Source organism: Sciurus carolinensis, chromosome 4 (genome assembly GCF_902686445.1).
Source record: "Sciurus carolinensis chromosome 4, mSciCar1.2, whole genome shotgun sequence".
Lineage (NCBI taxonomy): Eukaryota > Metazoa > Chordata > Mammalia > Rodentia > Sciuridae > Sciurus > Sciurus carolinensis.
Window position 1 is genome coordinate 49,697,340 of NC_062216.1, and position 19,460 is coordinate 49,716,799.

At 35.3% G+C, this 19,460-nt stretch overlaps 1 protein-coding gene across 1 annotated transcript; it reads right to left on the minus strand.

Moving 5' to 3' along the window:
* Positions 1 to 554: 554 nt before the first annotated feature.
* Saraf (store-operated calcium entry associated regulatory factor) lies at positions 555 to 18,412 on the minus strand. The gene is made up of 6 exons (XM_047550006.1): positions 18,161 to 18,412; positions 10,407 to 10,585; positions 6,845 to 7,259; positions 4,624 to 4,765; positions 3,853 to 4,004; positions 555 to 1,364 (listed from the first exon to the last, which is right to left on the minus strand). The coding sequence occupies exons 1-6, from the start codon at positions 18,261 to 18,263 to the stop codon at positions 1,339 to 1,341; spliced, it is 1,017 nt and encodes a 338-aa protein (XP_047405962.1). The 5' UTR covers positions 18,264 to 18,412; the 3' UTR covers positions 555 to 1,338.
* Between the last annotated feature and the right edge of the window lie 1,048 nt (positions 18,413 to 19,460).

Genomic DNA, 19,460 nt, shown 5'->3' on the forward strand with positions numbered 1-19,460 from the left:
GGAAAAGAATAAAAGTATAAACATGCAACAGATAGAAGAGGAACACTAAGGTCTCTTGCCCTACCTTTCCTTTAGGCATCCTCTCAGAGAACCTGAAAGGATACTCCAAGGGCTCCCCAACAGCTGGGAAGTCATCAGTTAATTCACTCCCTTTATATTCACTCTTTATTTTCTTAAAATCCCATAGACCTGCAATAATATGTTCAAAAACACAAATCTGAGAATATAATATGCAGACCATTATCACAGGTTCAATCTATAGCAGCTTTCAATTAACTTTTTTTTAACATTAAAGAGTAATCTCTGATTGGTTGGGAGGCTTAGAGATTTTATTATATTCTTTTAAAAGAAATAATTTTTCAGCAAGAGGTTTCCATATTATTTCTAACTTACTTTTTGAAAATTTAGTAAATGAGTAGTACCTAAGGTATCACTAAAATAAACTTCTTGTGTAGGGAGACAACTTCTGCATGAACCCTATTCTTCTAGAAAAAAGGGTGAAAAAGGTCATACCCATTTGTGTCAAGGCCAGTAGAAAGAATGAGAATAATATCTCTTGTTTGTTTTTGTTTATTCTGTCATATTAAGGTAAGACTGAAACAGACTTTAACAATATTTGAGATTCCACAGAGAACTGCATGCTTTTGCTATTAGAAGACTTTTCTTGAGGCATCTGAACTTTAATTCTTGGAAACTGAAGAACTATGAAGATTTCAGGCATTTCCGTCAGGACACAATCATTCAAAACAATCTTCTAGATGCTTTATTTTCTGCACTTTCCTATACAAGATAACTCTCATCTATCAGAAGTCCATTACCACTGAAGGATTCAAAGCTCCAGAGCTCAAAAATGATCAAAACTCACAAATTAGCATTATCAGTAGTCTAACACTTGGTTTAAATATTTGAAAGACAGCAAACACCAAATAATAAACGACCAAACAGAATATTATTATTTTTATGAGGTAATGACTCATTGACACTAAAACCACCTGAGACAAAGTTTCTATTACTCAGTTTCTATTGGTATAATGCCTTCATTCTTAATGCTCCTTATAGCATCATCACAGATTTTATAAATAAGCAATACATTTTCAGCATTCCATAGCAATCACTTGCAAGAACTGCAATATACACCTGTATATTATACTAACATATAATACATAAGCATTTTGTCATACTATCATCTCTTAACAGAATACGAAAAGCTATACAGGACAGAACACCACAGAAGTTTTGAATGTCCCCCTTCCCCAGATGTTAGCAGGTATCACTTAGTTTTACAGAGGATGAAAAATCAGAAATTTTGCATCCAGTGTTTGACTTCATCCTTCTACTCTATCGTCTTCTGGTACCACCATATCCTAGAATGAAAAGAGTAAAATTTTGATTAGTTTTTAAGAATAAATTAGAATTCCTTACAAAATTACAGAAGTAATACATGTTTATTGTTAGCCAATGAATAAGAGAGACATAAAGGAAGGAATGAAGGAGTCAGTAGGTGGAACAGGACCATGAAGGACAGGGTGGCATCTCCCACAGCCACCCTCCCAATCATCAAGCCTAAGAACTCACACAAGCTTGCTGTGAATAACTTTTAGTCAGGAACCCAAAGAGGATGCATTCTATGGCAGGTCAACATAGGACAGCTAACACTCAAAGTCTAAGCCAAAAAGGCAGAGAGGTCAATAGAGCATAAGCCATCCTCTGGTATCTCTCATAACTCCAAGTCCAGTGATAAACAGAAGAACTGGGCTGGGGCAGGATTTCAATAGTCAGCGTTACTTAGACATCTATTTCACCACCTCACCCCTATCTACAGGCTCTAAATGGCAAGTTTTCCCATCTGTGTCCAGGTAGGAAAGTCTCTTAATTTTTTTTGCAGGTTGCTTGGTAATATTTCATGATATTCTCTTCATATTAAGTCCCATGCATGTCTAGTGAATAGTTATAATTTTCTTCCAAGTTTTGTTTCCTGTGAAAATGAGCTTTCTTTTGTCATGATGCCATATCCAACCATATATTTTCTCCAAATCACTAACCCACCTTTTCTCACCAAAAGTTTGTTTTATTAAACAGTGTCTCGTTAGGTTGCCCAGGCTGGCCTTGAACTCCTTGGCCCAAGGAGCCCTCCTGCTTTAGCATCCCACGTAGATGGGATTACAGTCATGTGCCACTGTGCCTGGCTAGTAATGACCATCTAACATCTAACACTGCAAGTCAGTTTTGTTTTTGAACATATATAGATATTATAATCACATTATATGTTCTTTTATGTCGGGATTCTTTATCCTTGGTAGATCAATAAACATTATAACATACAACTGCTTATTTATTTTCCTTGTTTCTCAGTATTCCAAGGAATAAATATAATTCAATTTATTCATCCATTTTACTGCTGACAGATAAATGTGTTGCTTCCAGTTGGAGGTTATTATGAAAAGGAATGCTATGAACATTCTCATGTTTATCTGTCAGTGTACAAATACATGCATTTCTGTTGGCCCACCCTATCTGTGGGTTCCATATTTTCATATTAAAAATATTTCTTAAAAGGATTCAAGGTGTATCTCAGAAAAGGGTTTGCCTAACAAGCCCAAGGCTCTGGATTCAATCCCTGGTGACAAGCAAGAAATATAACTTTTTAGAAAAAGAATTACATCTTGTATTAAAGATGTATAGACTTTATTCCTGTCATTATTCCCTAAAAAATAAAATACAACTACTATTGACAGAGCATTTACATTATACGAGATATTGAAAGTTATCCAGAAATAACTAGATTATTTGGAGGATGCCCTTATGTTATATGCGAATATTACATCATGTTTACATAAAGGACTGGACCAGGCTGGGGATTTAGTTCAATGGTAGTCAGCTTGCCTGGTGTATGCAAGGCCCTGGGTTCTATCCACAGCACCTGCAGAGGTTGATATGACTCGGGGGTACTGGAACCATCCCTTACAATATGGAAGGACAACCATATCTGAGAGTGATATGATCCTGAGTATGCTTAGGTTCAATTTTAGTAGGTAAATCCTCTAGTGATTATATTAATTTATATTTAAACCAGTACTATAAGAATTTCGTTCTCAAATTTTTAAACATGCTTACGTACATTTTCCTATCTATTTCAGGAATTAATCATTTTTCTATGACTAAGGAATCTGTAGAAAAAGACAAATATAATCCACAGTAATTGCCATCTGCCTCACCACCCACCACATCTCCTGTTCCACTGATTAGCTAAATGTTTAATTCCAAATAGTTACTACTTTGTTTTTTACATTACACTTTTGCTTTTTACCAAATGTCCTCTTTATCATAATTGTATTATTGACAATTACCAAAAGTATGACTCAATATATTCTTTGAAGTTGGGCACAGTGGTGTGCACCTGTAATCTCAGCACTCAAGAGGCTTAAGCAGGAAGATCACCCAAGCTCAGGACTTTGAGACTAGCCCAGGCAAAACAGTATATAGCATATATACACATATAATTTTTAAAATTCTCCCGAAAATTCTTAGTAAATTCTACTTAGTAAATTCTGATTTGGAGTTTAAAAGATATCCAGAGATCACAGAATTAAATATTTGTAAAAACAGCCAGGAAGGTTTATATTAAAACCCTGGTTAGTGGTAGAACTGAGCCTAAATCAAATCTGTTTGATTTTACTATGAGAGGAGAGAACCAATCTGATTATACTTTAATCTGTTAATTGTGCTATTAATATTTTTGGTGGGTATACTACATAAAATCATGAATGCTAAATACAGTCATCATCTCAAGTTCCCAAACTATTATTATACTTTCCTGCTATATGATAGGAACATCTATATTTCTGCTCTTACCTGATGCCGTTCTGGTTTTTGTATCTGAGTTTGAACACGCTGAGTAGCTCCCTGGGCCTCCATGAAGTGGTGAGTAAGCACGACTATTCCATGTGCTAGAGTACGGAGGGTAAGATGGATAGTACCACGAGTTTGAAAAGGGTGTTGTTGCCCTTTAAAGACATAAAAATGGGTTAGGCATCCTTCTTGGAACTACAATTTTTAATAATCTTCCTGTTCCTAAATCATCAGAAGAAAATATCTCTATCAAATGATTTGTTCTGTATATGAGGGTTAACATGGAATAAATCACTTTATATTTCTGTCATTGTTTTGGTCACTGCTATGTGGAAAGCAACTGACAGGAAATAAATACTCTTTCGTTGTGAATTTATACTCAGGTAAAATCTAAACTTAAAACTACCATTAATACTCAAGGTATTGCAGAATCTGCTTTTTCACCCTTGAGTCTCATTCTATTGAAGTTGACTGTTCCCCAAAACTGTGCTTTTTTCTGTCTTCTCATTTACTCAGATGTCAAGTAAACAATCTTTTCTGTCTTGCGATGTATATAAAGATAACATAAAAAGAAAAAACAATGAAGGAAAATAACATACAATACTGATCAAAACACATATAGTAAACTTCGCCAAAGAATCTGATTTAATAGGGTCATGTCACCATAATTTATTTTCCTTAACAGAACCAAATGCAGTCAAATTAAGAGCAAATCAAAGAAGACTCAAAGGAAAAGCTAAACTAAAGGACAAATAAGAACAATGCAATGCCTACCTATTGCTGCCAAATAAGTATCCCAATATTCCTCCAGTCCCCAGGCCGGTCCAGAACCCTGGTCCTGAATTTTCATATCCTTGTGGTCCTGCAAAAGCACTCCCAAATCCAGAAGTTGCACCATGGCCAGCACTGTGTGGTCCTTAAAATAAGAACAATGTATTAGAGTCTGTATCATCACTTAAATGTAACAACCTAAAAACACTAACAGGACATTTCAAGTATTTCATTTGTACTATACTATTCATACTTGGGCCTCAACTTATAAACAAGTTGTATTCAAAAAGGCTATTTGTAAAAATATATGCTTTATAACCAAGGAGAGCATTTTCAACAGACAAAAGAAAGAGGTATGTATTTGGGGGCTTGAAGGGAGGGTCTTCCTGTAGAATTACATCTGCCTTGCTCAAGATGAGTTACTAGATGATGATCCCATTTTTCTAAGTTATTTCCTTTCTGTACCAAGAATATCTCTTAAGAGGTCTGAGTGAGAGCTATACCTGAGTCTGTAATGGAGGAAACCATCTAGGTATTTAATTGTACCAGTTGGGAAGTCAGATCTTTAAGAGATCAAAAAAGTATCTTCTTCTCAAAGTTTTTTAAAAATCAATTTATAATATATAGAAAAGCATGCTAATTTTCTGTGTATGACACAATATATTTGTACATATGCATCCATCCACATAACCACCACCCACATCAATAAACCATTCTGACACCCTACAAGGATCCTTGACAATTCCCAGTAGATACCCATCTATATCTGACTTCCACACCATACTTTAGTTCTATTCCTGAACTTTCTAGAAAGAGGATCATAAGGATGTATACTCCTTTGTGTTTGGCATATAATTATAAGAGTCAACCCTACTGATGCACAGATCAGTAATTTTTTAACTCACATAGTATACACTGTGTGAAAAACTCAATAGTTTACCCCACTCTAATGTTCTACTTCCAGGTTTTAGCTGTTGTGAATTAAAATGCTGTCAACATTCTTGTGCATTTGCGTGTGTACATATGCTTTTATTTGTCTAAGGGAGATAACTAGGAATGGAAATTCTGGTAATAGGATAGGTATATGTTTAGTTTGAGTAGATACTGACATACTGACAGTTTTCCAAATTGTATTTACCATTCTGACTCCCAAAAACAAAAGTATGAAAGTTTCATCCCACAGTGGTGGCATGCAATTGTAATCCCATGTACTTGGGAGGCTGAGGCAGGAGGATCAAAGTCAACCTGGATAATACCTTCTAAGTAGCTAAGATAATAGGTGTGTGCCACTGAGCCTGTCTACAACTTTACTAAGACTCTGTCACAAAATAAAATTTAAAAAGGGATGAGGATGTAGTTCAGTGGTAGAGTACTTGCCTAGCATGCTCCAGGCCCTGACTCAGTACTAAAAATGAAAGGAAAGAGGGGAAAAAAAAGGATGAAAGGTAGTGTCACTCTCTATCTTTTCCAATTCTTAGTACTCTTAATCATCTCACTTAGTTTTATTCTGCACTTTCCTAAAGACTAATGATGCTGAGTATATTCATATTATACTGGCCATCTAAATATCCTCTTTTATTAAATAGCTGTTCAAGTCCTCTGTCAATTTTGAAAATGGGGTTGTCTTTTCCCAGATGTGTGGAAATTCTTTATATTCTAGACATAAGTCTTTTGTTGGAAATGTTTTAAAATACTCTCTCCCCATGTGTGGCTTGCTGCCTTTTCATACTCTCTTCATAGTGTTTTTGATGAATAGATGTTCTTAATTTAAATAAATCTTATTCATCCATCTTTCCTTTTATGGCTAGTACTTTTTGTGTTCTGTTTAAGAAATCTTTGCCTATCCTAAAATGATGGAAAAATTCTATTTCATTCTGGTAATTTGTTTTACCTTTTATGTTGAAATCTATTATACTTAATAAATTAATTTTTGTGTATAGTATGAGATAGGAGTCCAGGTAAATGTTTATTACCAGAGCTGATTAAGTCTCCCCGATGTAGATTATTTATAATTTAATCAGACATCCTTAAAATCATGTTCACAATATACTCTTATAGAGAAACAGAACAGAGGAGGTTAAAGCAGTTGAAAGTAAAAAAAAACAGAATGAGAAGATAGATCTACTTTGGTTTCCCAATGTGAACATTTTCTCTTTCAGTAATAAGCAAAGGATTCACTACTTCATATCCCCCCTATTTACTCCTCTCAGAGAGGAAAACATACCTGTGAAATCTGACTTAAAGCCTGGGGGAGAGGGTCCTGCTGAGTTGGTGAACCGCTGATAATGCTGGGAATATGAAGGATACTCAGAATATGGTGGAGGAGAATACTGACCATCATTAAGGAACAATTTATAAATTACAAAGGCAATAGTAAGAAGCACCGCAATGGTAACCAATCCACCAATGCCACAGGAATCCGCAGAGTACAACTTATAATAATAATCAGAGAAAGAGAAGCCATTGTGTTTTCCAGACTCTTTCAATTTCTGCAGACCAATTTCTGTATAATCTAAGTTATACTCCAAGCCACAGGAACCTCTTAGCACATACTGGTCTTCAGAGGACTCATAGCCCTCACAGCTCACCACAGTTTTTCCAAATTTGTATGCAACATCTAAATCAGTCTTACATTCCCACTGTGAAAAGAAAATAGAAATAAGTTACTAAAACCAAAAGACTTATTTTCTTTTAATACATACTCTTTGGGCTGCACTAATCTGTCATAAAATGTACAAAATGAAGCAAGGGAATGATCAACAAAATTCAGGACAATTTCTTTGGTGAGGAAAAGCAAACTGGGGGCTTCAAAAAGACGTTAGTGTTCTACCTCTTAAGCTGGGTAGTGGGTACACAAGTGTTCACCTTACCAGCACTGTTTTTGTTTTTCATGGTGCTAGGGATTGAACCCAGGACCTCACCCAGCTAGGCAAGCATTCTATCACTGAGATTACCAATCTTACACCCTTCACATACATATTATATAATAGTTTCTAATAAGTACTAGAATTTATAAAATTTAAACAAATTTTCAAAATGTTAACTTTTTCCATTGTTGTTTAAGATTTGTTTTTTTTTGTTTTGTTTTGTTTATTGTAAACAAATGTAAGATTTGTTTTTTAAGAAAAGATTTTAAAGATGTTAAGGCTCAAAACTCAGCATCATGTATGAAGACCTGGTAGCTACATATAGCATTCAGAGACATTCTACTACCTTCTGAAAAACAAAACTTTCTACACAAATTTTACAAAATCAAGGACTAACTTTCCAGGGTCCAATCCTATGTAATTCTGATAGTTTTTTTTTTTTTTTTTTTTAATTATATGGAAAAATGCAAAAATCACCCAAATTAGCTTCAAAAATTTCCATCTTAAAAAAATAAGCTCCAGTTTAAATTCTGTATTTTGTTACAGAGGTAGCATATTTCTTTGGCAATACTTAAAGAGATACAAGCTAAAGTAGATTTAATCAGTTCTATTGCCTTTGCTGATTTTGGTACAAGTTTATCTTTCTCTCTCAAAGTTAAAATACACTATTTTTTAAATGACAGCTTCATTGAGAAATGATTCACACAACATCCAATTCACACATTTCAGTGGTTTTTAGTATAGTCACATAGTTGTACAATTATCACCAAAACTAGTTTTAAAGTATTTTCATCATCCCCAAAGAAATCTTAAACCCATTAGAAACACTGCCCATTTTCCCTCAAGCCTCCCTGCTCTATTACCAATCCTTTTTGAATTTATATTGATTTCTTTATCAGGACATTTCATATAAATGTAATCATATACTATGTGGGTCTTTGTGACTGGCTTCTTTCACTTAGTATTAACATTTTTAAAGTTCATTCATTTTCTAGTATGTATTAGTACTTGCTAAATATTCTGAAAAATATTCTGTATGGACATACCACATCTTATTACTGATGAAAGCATCAGTAATGGACATTTGGATTGTTTCTAACTTTTTAGTTATTTAAATAACATTGCTGTAAACATTTATAGCAAATTTTTATGGGGAAATATCTTTTTCAATTCTCTTGAATATATACATAGAAGTAGAAAGACTAGAGCATGTGATAATTCCACAATTAACCTCTTGAGGAAATTCCAGTTTTTCAAAGCAGTGCACTGTTTTACATTCCCAACAGCAGTGTACGAGGGTCTCCATATGCTCACCAGTACTTATTATCTGTCTTGTTCATTCTAGTCATCCTATTGAGTGTGAAGTGGTATCTTATTGCAGTTTTGATTTGCTTTTCTCTAATGGTTACTAATGGTGGACATTTTTTGTGTTTATTGGTCATTTGCATATGTTTTTTAAAGAAATACTGTTGTCTTATGTTGTGAGAGTTCTTTATGCACGCTAGATACAAGTCTCTCATCAGATATGATTTACAAAGCTTCTTAACATTCTGTGGATTTTTCGCTTTTCTTGATAGTTCCTTTAAATCCCAGTTTTTAATCTGGATAATATACAATTTTTCTTTTTGTTGCTGTTTTTACTACCCTATTTTATTTTTGAATAATTCTATTTGAAGGAAGGGCTATATGTTCCCTGATTTAAGTAAATAAAACACGCAAAATCTGTTATTAGTAGTATTTCATATTAACTGCCCTTTCCTTAATAGTATACACTAAAAGTAAGTTTTAAGGACTATATTTAAAACTAAGCTCCTGCTACTGAACACAAGCTAACGTATGATGTGTTCCATGCTTATTTGTTGGTGCTATCTCTCTCTCTTTCTCTCTCTCTAAAAATTTTACTTCCTAACAGCACAAATACTTCTCCCAATAAGTATTCCTCAAAGACAGCAGTCAGACACAACTTTACACTTTGTTGGTATGTGCATATAATTTGAGTATTATATCTTTTCTACTAGAAAGAGAATTTTATTCTACCCTACTTATTTTGTATACAACACATTTAATATATGTTTAAGGAAGGACATAGCCTTTTTTTCCAACAAGATCATAAAAATAATTTAGAAATAAAATGGAAATGAGATGTCTGCTTTAATATGAAGATTCCATGATCTGATGTACCAATAGTGAAAAAATATGTTGTGAAATAAGTACCGCCCAGCAAATATGAACTCTCTTTTGAACTCATAGCCCATGCATAAAGGATTTACCAAATAATATTATTCTGTTGGAAGGGGAAATCATCAATATAAGATCCTTGTCTAGTGACCAGTCATCTTAAATCCTTTTTGGAAACAGGCAGAATACAAAATAGAAATATGTAAGTAGTGATTTAAAATAAATTCACTTAATAAAATCTATTCCATGTTTAAAACATACTAAGTTTTAGAACTTCAAGAACCTGGTCTAACATATGTATAAAATATCAGCATCCCAAAGGCAATAAATGAATAAAGCCTATGGATATTTAGAACTACCCTCAGTTCTAAAGCAATTTTAAATTAAGTATTTAAACAAACAAGGACACACGTAACCTACTATTTTAAATTTATGATTCCTAATCACCTTAATTTTATTTCTTAAGGGTAGGTTGGTGGTCTTTGAGAGTAACAGGAAAATGACAACCAGAATATACAAGTAAAATGTTAGAAAGAAATCATATACAAAAATTATTTCCAAGCTTTAAGATCAATTCATTTTTTTGAAGAATGTTTCTTCCAGAGGAATAAATAATTTATTCATACATTTAACACTGACCTGAAATTTTCCATATGTGCTTCCTCAAAATACTAATGTCCCAATAAACAGTTTGTTGAACAAAAATTCCATTTAAACTGCCATCAATGTAGTAACTATTACCTGTACATCGTAACCATCCCAGCCTTTGTTCTGACACTGTATGACTTTTGGGGTGTAAGAATCACAACCAGCTGTGCCTCCAACACATTTCAACTGTGGGATAGGATCCAGTCTACGGGAGGTGGTATACCGGTCATAGTGGAGGGTAAGAGCTTTTACATCTCGCAACAATATTCTGTCTGAAACAATAAGAACACAGATGAACACAGAATAAATATCTTGTCAAACATAAAAATAGATTCATCCTAATGAAGATTTTGTCACAGGGAATAGTTTCAAAAGTAAAAGTGCCTTTTGAGGATGACTAAGAGAGGATGAATCAGTTTCTTAAAGCCATCCTGACAGTATTCAGGTCTTACACACAAAATTCAGATAGCCACATCTTTCAGATCTCCCTTCAAGTCAGAAAGATGCTTATATATTATAAGTTCTACCAAACTTTGGCTAACTCATAAAAACAGAAAGTTCAATAACCTAATATTTTGTACTATCATGTAATAATATTATGATAATTAAACATTAGTTACATAGTTAATTAAAAATGGCAAAAAACACACAAGCATATTCCTAAAGTATACTTAATGATTTAAATGTACATCAACAGATAACAATAAATTCTGACCTACTCTTGCAGTGGAATACACTGTATTTTACAGCAGTTAAAATAAGGGAACCATAGCACACAAATTAAACTAGATAAACAGTGAAAACATTCTAAGCAAAATGGAAGTTACAGACTATGTCTAGTATGATACTTTTACATAAACCTTGCAAAAAGGAAAAATGATACCAAACATAAATGTTGATATACATACATAGTAATAGTAAGAAAACAGACACAGGAATGATTAAACACCAAGTTCAGATGAGTATTTCTAGGGAGAGAGGAAGGGAAGAGATAACTAGCTCCATCCCTAATGTTTCATTAATTGGGAGGTTGAGGGGTATTGTAGCAGTTAGGATAAACTGTAAAGATTAAATAAAACCCATTCTTTCTCTCACTTGCACTCTTGCTGTCTCTGCTTATTGGTCACCATGAGGTGAGCAACTTTGCTCCACCCACATGCTTCCTGCCATGATGTTCTGTCTTACCACAGGTCCAGAAACAATGAAGCCAAATGACCATGAAATGAAACCTCAGAAACCACGAGCCAAAATACATCTCTCTTCCTTCACAGTTGATGTACCTCAGATATTTTATCACAATAATGGAAAGTTAACAACTGAATGCTCTGTTGAGAGCACTGAAGGAGACAACAGAGAAGTTAAGAGACCATGACAACAATCTTGTTAAGAGATAATCTTGTTAGTGGAGATGTTGGGAAATGGTAAGATTCTGGCTGTGTTATAAGGGTAAAGAAATTGTCTAAGGCCATACTACCCTAAACATACCTGATCTCATCTGAAGGTAAAGAATTTGTCTGTAGTTTAGATGTAAGTTATGAAGGAAAAAGGGAAGTCAAGAATGCTTTCACTTTTCAGTAAGAGAAACTGGAACCTATAGTTACCTTTTATTGAAATGATGAAGACTGTGGATTAAGGAGGTTTGTGGTAGTTACTGTGGGTGGGGTCAGTGGGGGTTGGGGAATAATTCAGTTTTAGACCTGTTAGGTTTGAGATGTCTATTAGATATGCAAATGAAGGTGGCAGGCAGAGAGATCACGGAGGAAAAAGATTAAATAAAACTAAGTGGTGATACACGGGTATTCATTGTATACTTCTATATGTTTAAGTATTTAAAAATTTCACAACTTTAAACATAAAAAGCATTTCACAAATTTAAAATTCAAAATAACACTGACAAAGAGGTTAAAATATAAAAAAATTAAAACAGTAAAATTATGTCTGACATTCATGTATAAACTTGAATTTCAATAAAAAAAAAGTGTCTTCCTATTTATCACTCCTGGATTATGGATGGGAAATACTGTGGATTGGCTCCCTCAACATCCATTTTACTCACACTGCAATACTCAAAGAATCTGAAAACCTCTTGCAGATATGGCTGTCAAAGGGATTTTAATTCTACCAACCTGAAGAGCTGAAGCAAGACGTGGAAGCAGAATTTAGATTTACACTATGCTCCATCTTTCTGGAGCAAGCACAGGTATGGCTTTTCAAACTGCTGGGATCCCAAAGTCTTCTAATTAGCTTTCTGATTTTCAAGAGACTAAATATGAACAATCTATTTTTCACTGCTACAGTGATGTAGCAGGCATCATTTTTCACCATTTTGTTTATATTCAATTCCATATATACAAATTTATCAAATGTTGCCTCCCCAAATTCCACTAAACTATAATAGATTGTCTTAATGATATAAATGAACAAGGTCAAGTGAAACAGTACAGGAGATGGCAACAGAATTTTAGGAGAAAGCAAATGGACTACCAGGTAGTCCTAAGTGAAAGTCAAATGTTGAATCAGCAGGGGGGTGAAACTGAGAAACAACCTCATGTGCGTAACAGAATCCCCAACAGAAACAAAAAATGGCAGCTGTGGAATTAAAAGTGCCCAAAATATACACTATAGGGTTAAAGCTACTTAAGAAGAAGCTATATCCCCAGGTACTCTCCCTAACACCATGCTGCTATAAAAATGCCCTTTGTCCACCCAGGAAAATGCCTAGAGATTTAGTATCTGGAAAGAGTAAAACAGGGAGTTCTGCACTGGAGGCTTCCCACACAGAAGACAGTATGGGTTTAAATTTAAATAGGGATCCCAAGTGACTGTGTACACTCCAGATGCTGAAAGCATAGAAACTTTTCCACACATGGTTCACAAAATGCTAACAACCACACCTGTTCCTCCAAGTGCGAGACTGGAGTCCATTTCTTTTGTATATAACCAAGAAGAAATATTTAGATGTACTAACATCAGGAGTTTCTCCCCAAAATAAACAACCAAGGTCACTTCGTAGTGAAGTTCAAAATCAAAAAATGTGACCACACACTGACAGCTTCCAATCAGTATTCTGATTCTCCCACCCTTAATCATAGCAGAGAAAAGAATTCCTAGAAGTAAGAGGCAAACCCCTAACATGGACTATAGCAATCAAGACAAAGCAAACCAAGAAGTGATCTGGAGGCAAAATAAGACTGTACAGGGAGAAGAAAAAAAAAAATTTTTTTAAATGCAGCTATATAATATCCTCAGTAAGAAAATATAAGATTGTACTAATAAAACAATAATTAAAAAAAAAAAAAAACAGGAAAAGAGCTCTCAGAAATTAAAAACAGGAAAACTGAAATGAAAAACTCAATTATTAAAGTTAAAGGTATGAAATGTTCATGGAAAATATGAGGAAAAATAAAAAAGACAAGAACCATTTCAGGAAGTGGGTTTCTGAAAGAAACAGGGTTTTGTAAAGAAAGAACAAAACCCTGTTTAAGTGGGACAAACTCAGGGACATAACTCAAGAAAAGATCTCACTCTGAAGTATATAAGGTGTCACACTTAAAGAACCCAATACTTAGGCCTCAAAATGAAGAACACAAAGGCACACAAAAGATAAATTTTAGAATACTGAAGATAAAGAAAAGAAAGAAAAAAACAAAATACTTATTAAAGAGTATTCATTAGCAAATAAAATGAAGAAAAAGAAATGAAAACCAGAGGAGTAAAGAAATAGTATACAAAAGGACAAAAGAAATTTTAAGGAGAATGATGAAATGAAGATCCCAGGAGGACAGTCATATATCAGTCAGAGGGTAAGAAGTCCACATTGGAAAATCATTGCTTAAAAGAAAGACAAAACAAGGACTCCAGCATTAAGATGCCTGCTGCTAACATACCATCTCAGCTTCATCTGGACAGAATGTCCAGGGGAACCTGGCTTTGAATTTTATCTGTATTTGGCTTGTCTTAATCTTCCGATGATGAATTCCTCCTCTTTCTTCCATGTTTTGCAGTACCTGGGATAAGCTGAGGGCATAAATATCAACACAGAGAAAGAAGCATTCTGGGTTTAATCGACTGCTGGATGCCAGAGGCACACCATACTAAGATTAGAAGTTACAGAGCAATCTGCTCCTCATCTGGCCATATTTCTACCAAATGTTTACCATCTGATCCAGCAGAGCCCTAGATAGATGACCTATGATGAGCACTATGCTACCCATGATTTTCCTCAATGACCTCCCCAGAAAGGACTCGTAAGTCTCAAGATAACTAAAAACAGAGACCTTCTTTATACTTCTAGGAAGAGTCAAGTTTTTCAAAACCTGTATAGCTTTACCACATGCGTGAAGAACTAGAGTGAGGAAATTATTCATTCAAATAATCATGGTAGTAGTTACCTTTGAGGAGATATGCTTAGAAAGGTGTACGCAAAATGCTTCTCTTCTTTCTCTTAACTGGATGGAGACACACTGGTATTCATTTTATTATTATTTTTAAAACTATACGTATATTTTTTATGTATTCATCTATAATTATGTTTTACCAATTGTTTAAATGTTAAATACCTTTTACAATCAAAAAAAGGTGAAATCCACTTTTTTTTTTTTTTCTTTTTGGTATCAGGGATTAAACCCAGGGGTGCTTAATCACTAAGCTACATCCTCAGTTCTTTTATTTTTTATTTTGAGACACAGTCTTGCTAAGTTGTAATCTGGCTTTGAATTTGCAATCCTCCTGCCTCAGCCTCCTGAGTTGCTGGGTTCACAGGTATGAACCACCACTCCCAGCTTGAATCTTGAATCCCACTCTTCCTCCAACATTTCTTTGACAACCAAACTTAACAGCCTAATAAGTACATTTCTTCATTTTTTTTTTCTTGCTCACTCAAACAGATACAAATATAGGGACTGTTTTGATTCTTGTCAGGTTATTTTCATAAAAACTGAATAACAGAATGGATATTACTCTAAATATTTTCACTTAATCATATAACATGGACATTCTTTTATGTCAGCAGATATAAATCTCATTTATATTTTACCTAAAAAGGATTTAATGAATTCCACTAAGATTGATAGACCACATTCTCCCTTTAAGAGATTTATAGGCCACATTCTCTCACCAAAATATAATAAAACTAATTTGGACATGGCAGAACATGCCTGTAATCCTAGTGACTGAAGAGGCATGCACAAGGGTCTCGGTTTACATTCTCAGCACCAAAGAAAAAAGGAAAGAAAAAACTTAGAAGACATAAGTTAGAATAAAATGAGAAGACAAAAACCGTAGAATTTTTAAAAAGTAGAAAAACTAATAGGACAAGAAAATCATTCTTTATAAAGCGAATTAGCAAAAACCATTACACAAAAACCTAGAAAACAGTTCTTAGACATAAAATATGAAAGGAATAAATGGAAAATTGTATGATATACTTCTTTGAATCTTGATATGAACAGATCCTAAAACTTAAAAGTATAAATGTAGAAAAGTAGCTAATATTTGAAGGAAATAGTAGCAAAGAAAGAAAACTTAGGCTATATATAGCAAAACAGTTAATTCTATAGTAAATAGTATAGCACTGGCACAGAATTTAAAAAATTTGATCAATGATATGGAATCAAGTACTGAGAAAGAATCATGGATACCTGAAAATTCTGTATATGACTAAGGTGACATTTCAATTCAGAGAAAGGGTTAGGGATGTAGCTCAGTGATACAGTACTTGACTTGCATGTGCAAGGCCCTGAATTCAATGCCTAGTACCCCAAAAACAAACAAAAAGATTCAATTCAGAGGCAAAAAAGAACAAATTTGTGAATAAATAGTAGTGGGACAATAGATTATTCACAGGCAAAGGCAGTTAAATCCTGTCTCACACTATGTACAAAATTAATCTTTAATGGTCAAAAACTTCTGAAGAACACTGAGCTAAACAGTCATCACCAACTCTGACTTTGGTCAAGGCACTATCTGTGTAGTTTTCTCATGTACAAAATTAAGATGTTGGCATCAACCTTGAGATTTGTTGTGAAGCTGAGATATAATTTGCTAAAATTACCTGGCAGAATACTTGATGCATAATAGGTGATCAAGTATGAAAAATATTACTGCTTCCTTCCTACCCCTTTCAGTCTGTTTTCCAGAGTAGTCCATATAAGCCTTTAAAAATTTAAGTCATAAATACTTTATTCTACCTTTCCCTTCAGATTTTTGATCAAATGTCCTTAATGGTGACTTATTCCCTAACCCAGTTATATTTTTAAGCCCCCAATTCTGCCTGCACACCCTATCATCCTTCTGTTTTATCACTGTCCATACTGATTTTCACAATGTCATGTGATTTACATGCTTATTTGTTTACTGCTTACTTCTCAACAGATGTAAATTCCTTGGGGACAAGCTACTGTTTTGTTCACAGCTATATTCACACCCAGGAGGGTGACTTAAATAGAAGACTAATTTCATAAAGAAAATATGAAGATTCTTATTTAATCTTTTTAGAATGGTGCCATTTTTTTAGGTATATTTATTGCTCTATTGTTCTATGTTAGCTAAAGACAAAGTAAATGCATATAAGTCAAACACAGAATTAGCCAGTTGCTTTATCAGGACATGATAAGCAGTATATCAATACAGTACTTTCATAAAACATTTCCTCAACGTAACCAATGTGAATGAGAAATGAGTTTACTCTGCAAAATATTTTGGTACTTTTTGTTCCAGAACAATAGTTTTATAGTGTAGTTAGACAAAGAGCCACCAGGAAGTGGTTCACCATTAATTTAAATGTGGTTATTTTTCCTTCTATAGTTACCCTGACTCTTCATCTGTAAACTTCCATTTTTTTTTTTTTTAAAGAATTGAGAGTACAACTAATTAGATGTCTCATTCCAGGTTTTAAATTGCAATTCTAATTAAGTCTCTCATTTTTATACAACTTTCTAGGATTATATAAGGAAAATATACAGGCATTTAAATCCAACTTGACTTTTTATTTATTGGTAATTAAACATCCACATCAAACGGGTAGGGAAGTAAGTGCTTGCAAACAGAGCCTTCTCTCTCATTTCAGCAGAAAGAAAACAAGCTCTTACAAAAATAAAACTGCTGCTTAAATTAAAACACGTAGGCATGTCCAATCGTCAAAGCACAAATGCAATGTTATGCTTTATAAGCTTTAACACCTTAACTCTCCAAAAATAACATTTTTGATGAAGTCACTTTTTAAATTTAATAACTAAATGATACAAAAGGGCCTCTTCCCTTATGTAAAAAAATAAAATAAAAATGTCTCTTTAAATTTCTGTATAAAAACTGATGTAACATAATGTACTTCACTGCAATGGCCAGAATAAAAAGCGGAGTTCTGCTCTCAGAAACAGTACAGTCTGGGCTTTTGTTACCAACTTTGTGACTCTGTCCGCTAATTGTGACTCAGGCACTGCTGGTGGCATGACAACTATGAACCATAGCAACAGGCAGCCATGACAACAGTTGGCGACAATGACATCAGACAGCCATGAATACAAAGCAAGTCACGCAGATGAATGCGAACTCACCAGCCACTCACAGATTAGAGTTGTGGTCCGAGATGAAAGTGGCCAAAATCCCAGGGTGCACGGAAGGAAAAAAGGGAAGACTCGTCCCGCCCCACCTTCTCCCCAACCGTCCCCAAGACGGTTTGCTTTGGAGAGTACAGTCAGGGTACAAATGATCAGCAGAGAGAAAGAAATGAATTACGGCAAAAAGCTTTAGGAGCGACGATGGGAAACGGTTGCCCGCAGTGCCTCAGGGTCCCAGCCAAAGGCGGCAGGAAAGAGCGAGTCGGTGTCTAAGGATCCCAAAGCACTTACCAGGGTCGTTCCAGCACAGGGCAGGGCCCGCGACCAGCAGAAAAAAGAACAGGTCCAGGAGCTGGCAGCGCCCGCCCGCTCCCGGTCCCCGGGTCACTGCCATAGCGCTGGGTGAAGATGGCGCGCGGCGGCCAGGCACCCGTGGGCCCGCAAGGGGCTGCGGAAGTTTGCGCGCTGCGACGCAGCAACCCGGAATCTCCGGCTGCAGGGAAGTGAAGGTTTAACTGCAGAGCCGCAGCCGCAGCGCAGATCCCGGCGTCGGTCTTACGTCACTACCGCTGCGGCACGTGGGAGGCTGTGAGTGGCCGCTACTGGCTCCGCCCCTGGGGCTTTTCACGCAAGAGGGCAGGGAAGGGGCGGGGCTCAGCCTTGCGGGCGTGGCCTAGCGCTGTGCGCCGCCTCATTGACCGGCTGGGCTGGGAATAGGGCCTAGTTGTGCTGTGTTTGGACCTGAGGTCTGGAAGATTCAGTGCAAAGATGCTGAAGGTTGAAACAACTGCAACACTATACAAATTGACTACGTATTTCCAAAAACTCAATAACCTTCCTGCGAGAAGTTATGGTCCTTTATTCAGTTTTATGTATTCAGCACCTAGCATAGCTCTTGGCACATGATTGATGTTCTAGTACTGTTTGCTAAATACAGAGAAGACTGAGGTGATAGGTAGCAGGGAAACATACTGTGATTTCACAGTTTAGAACCTTTACATGTTTTTCTTGCACAGGGAAGATGTAAGAATGTAAAAAGGAGAGGAGAAAATATTGCCTGAATAAAGAACCATCTAGAAAAAACACTGAGTTTTGAGGTCTGACAGACCTGGATTTCGTTCGTTAAACAAATGTTGAATGCCTAACATTCAATCAGGCACTGTTTGGGCATAGAAAATACAACCTAGGGTCCTGTACTTTGAGAGCTTACATTGAAGTAGATTAGACAAAACAACATACAAATTAAACAACAAAAATAAGCAGGTAGTGATGTGTATTCATAACAATATAATATGGTAATACAATAGAAACTGAGAGAGAAACTCTGGGAGGGCTTTGCCGTGGAAGTGATTTTGAAGCTTGAGACCTGAAAGAGAAAGAACTAACCATACTAAAATCAGGGGACTAACTTTCATGACCTAGAGAACAGTGCCCTGGCTTTGTGTTTCAAAGAATAATCATTCATTCATTAACTCAACCAAAACCCTTACATATTGAGTACCTACCAAACACCCAACAGCACCTACCTAGGTGATGCACTAGGCACTGGGGACACAAGGGTGAATAAAACAAAAGTGGGGGGGTGGGAGAG

Coding starts and splice junctions, on each gene's coding strand:
- Saraf (XM_047550006.1), bottom strand. CDS start 18,263: ATGGCAGTGACCCGGGGACCGGGAGCGGGCGGGCGCTGCCAGCTCCTG. Junction 7,260..10,406: donor GGGATGGTTACGATGTACAG/GTAATAGTTACT, acceptor TTCTTTTCACAG/TGGGAATGTAAGACTGATTT. Junction 4,766..6,844: donor CTTTAAGTCAGATTTCACAG/GTATGTTTTCCT, acceptor TCTTATTTTAAG/GACCACACAGTGCTGGCCAT.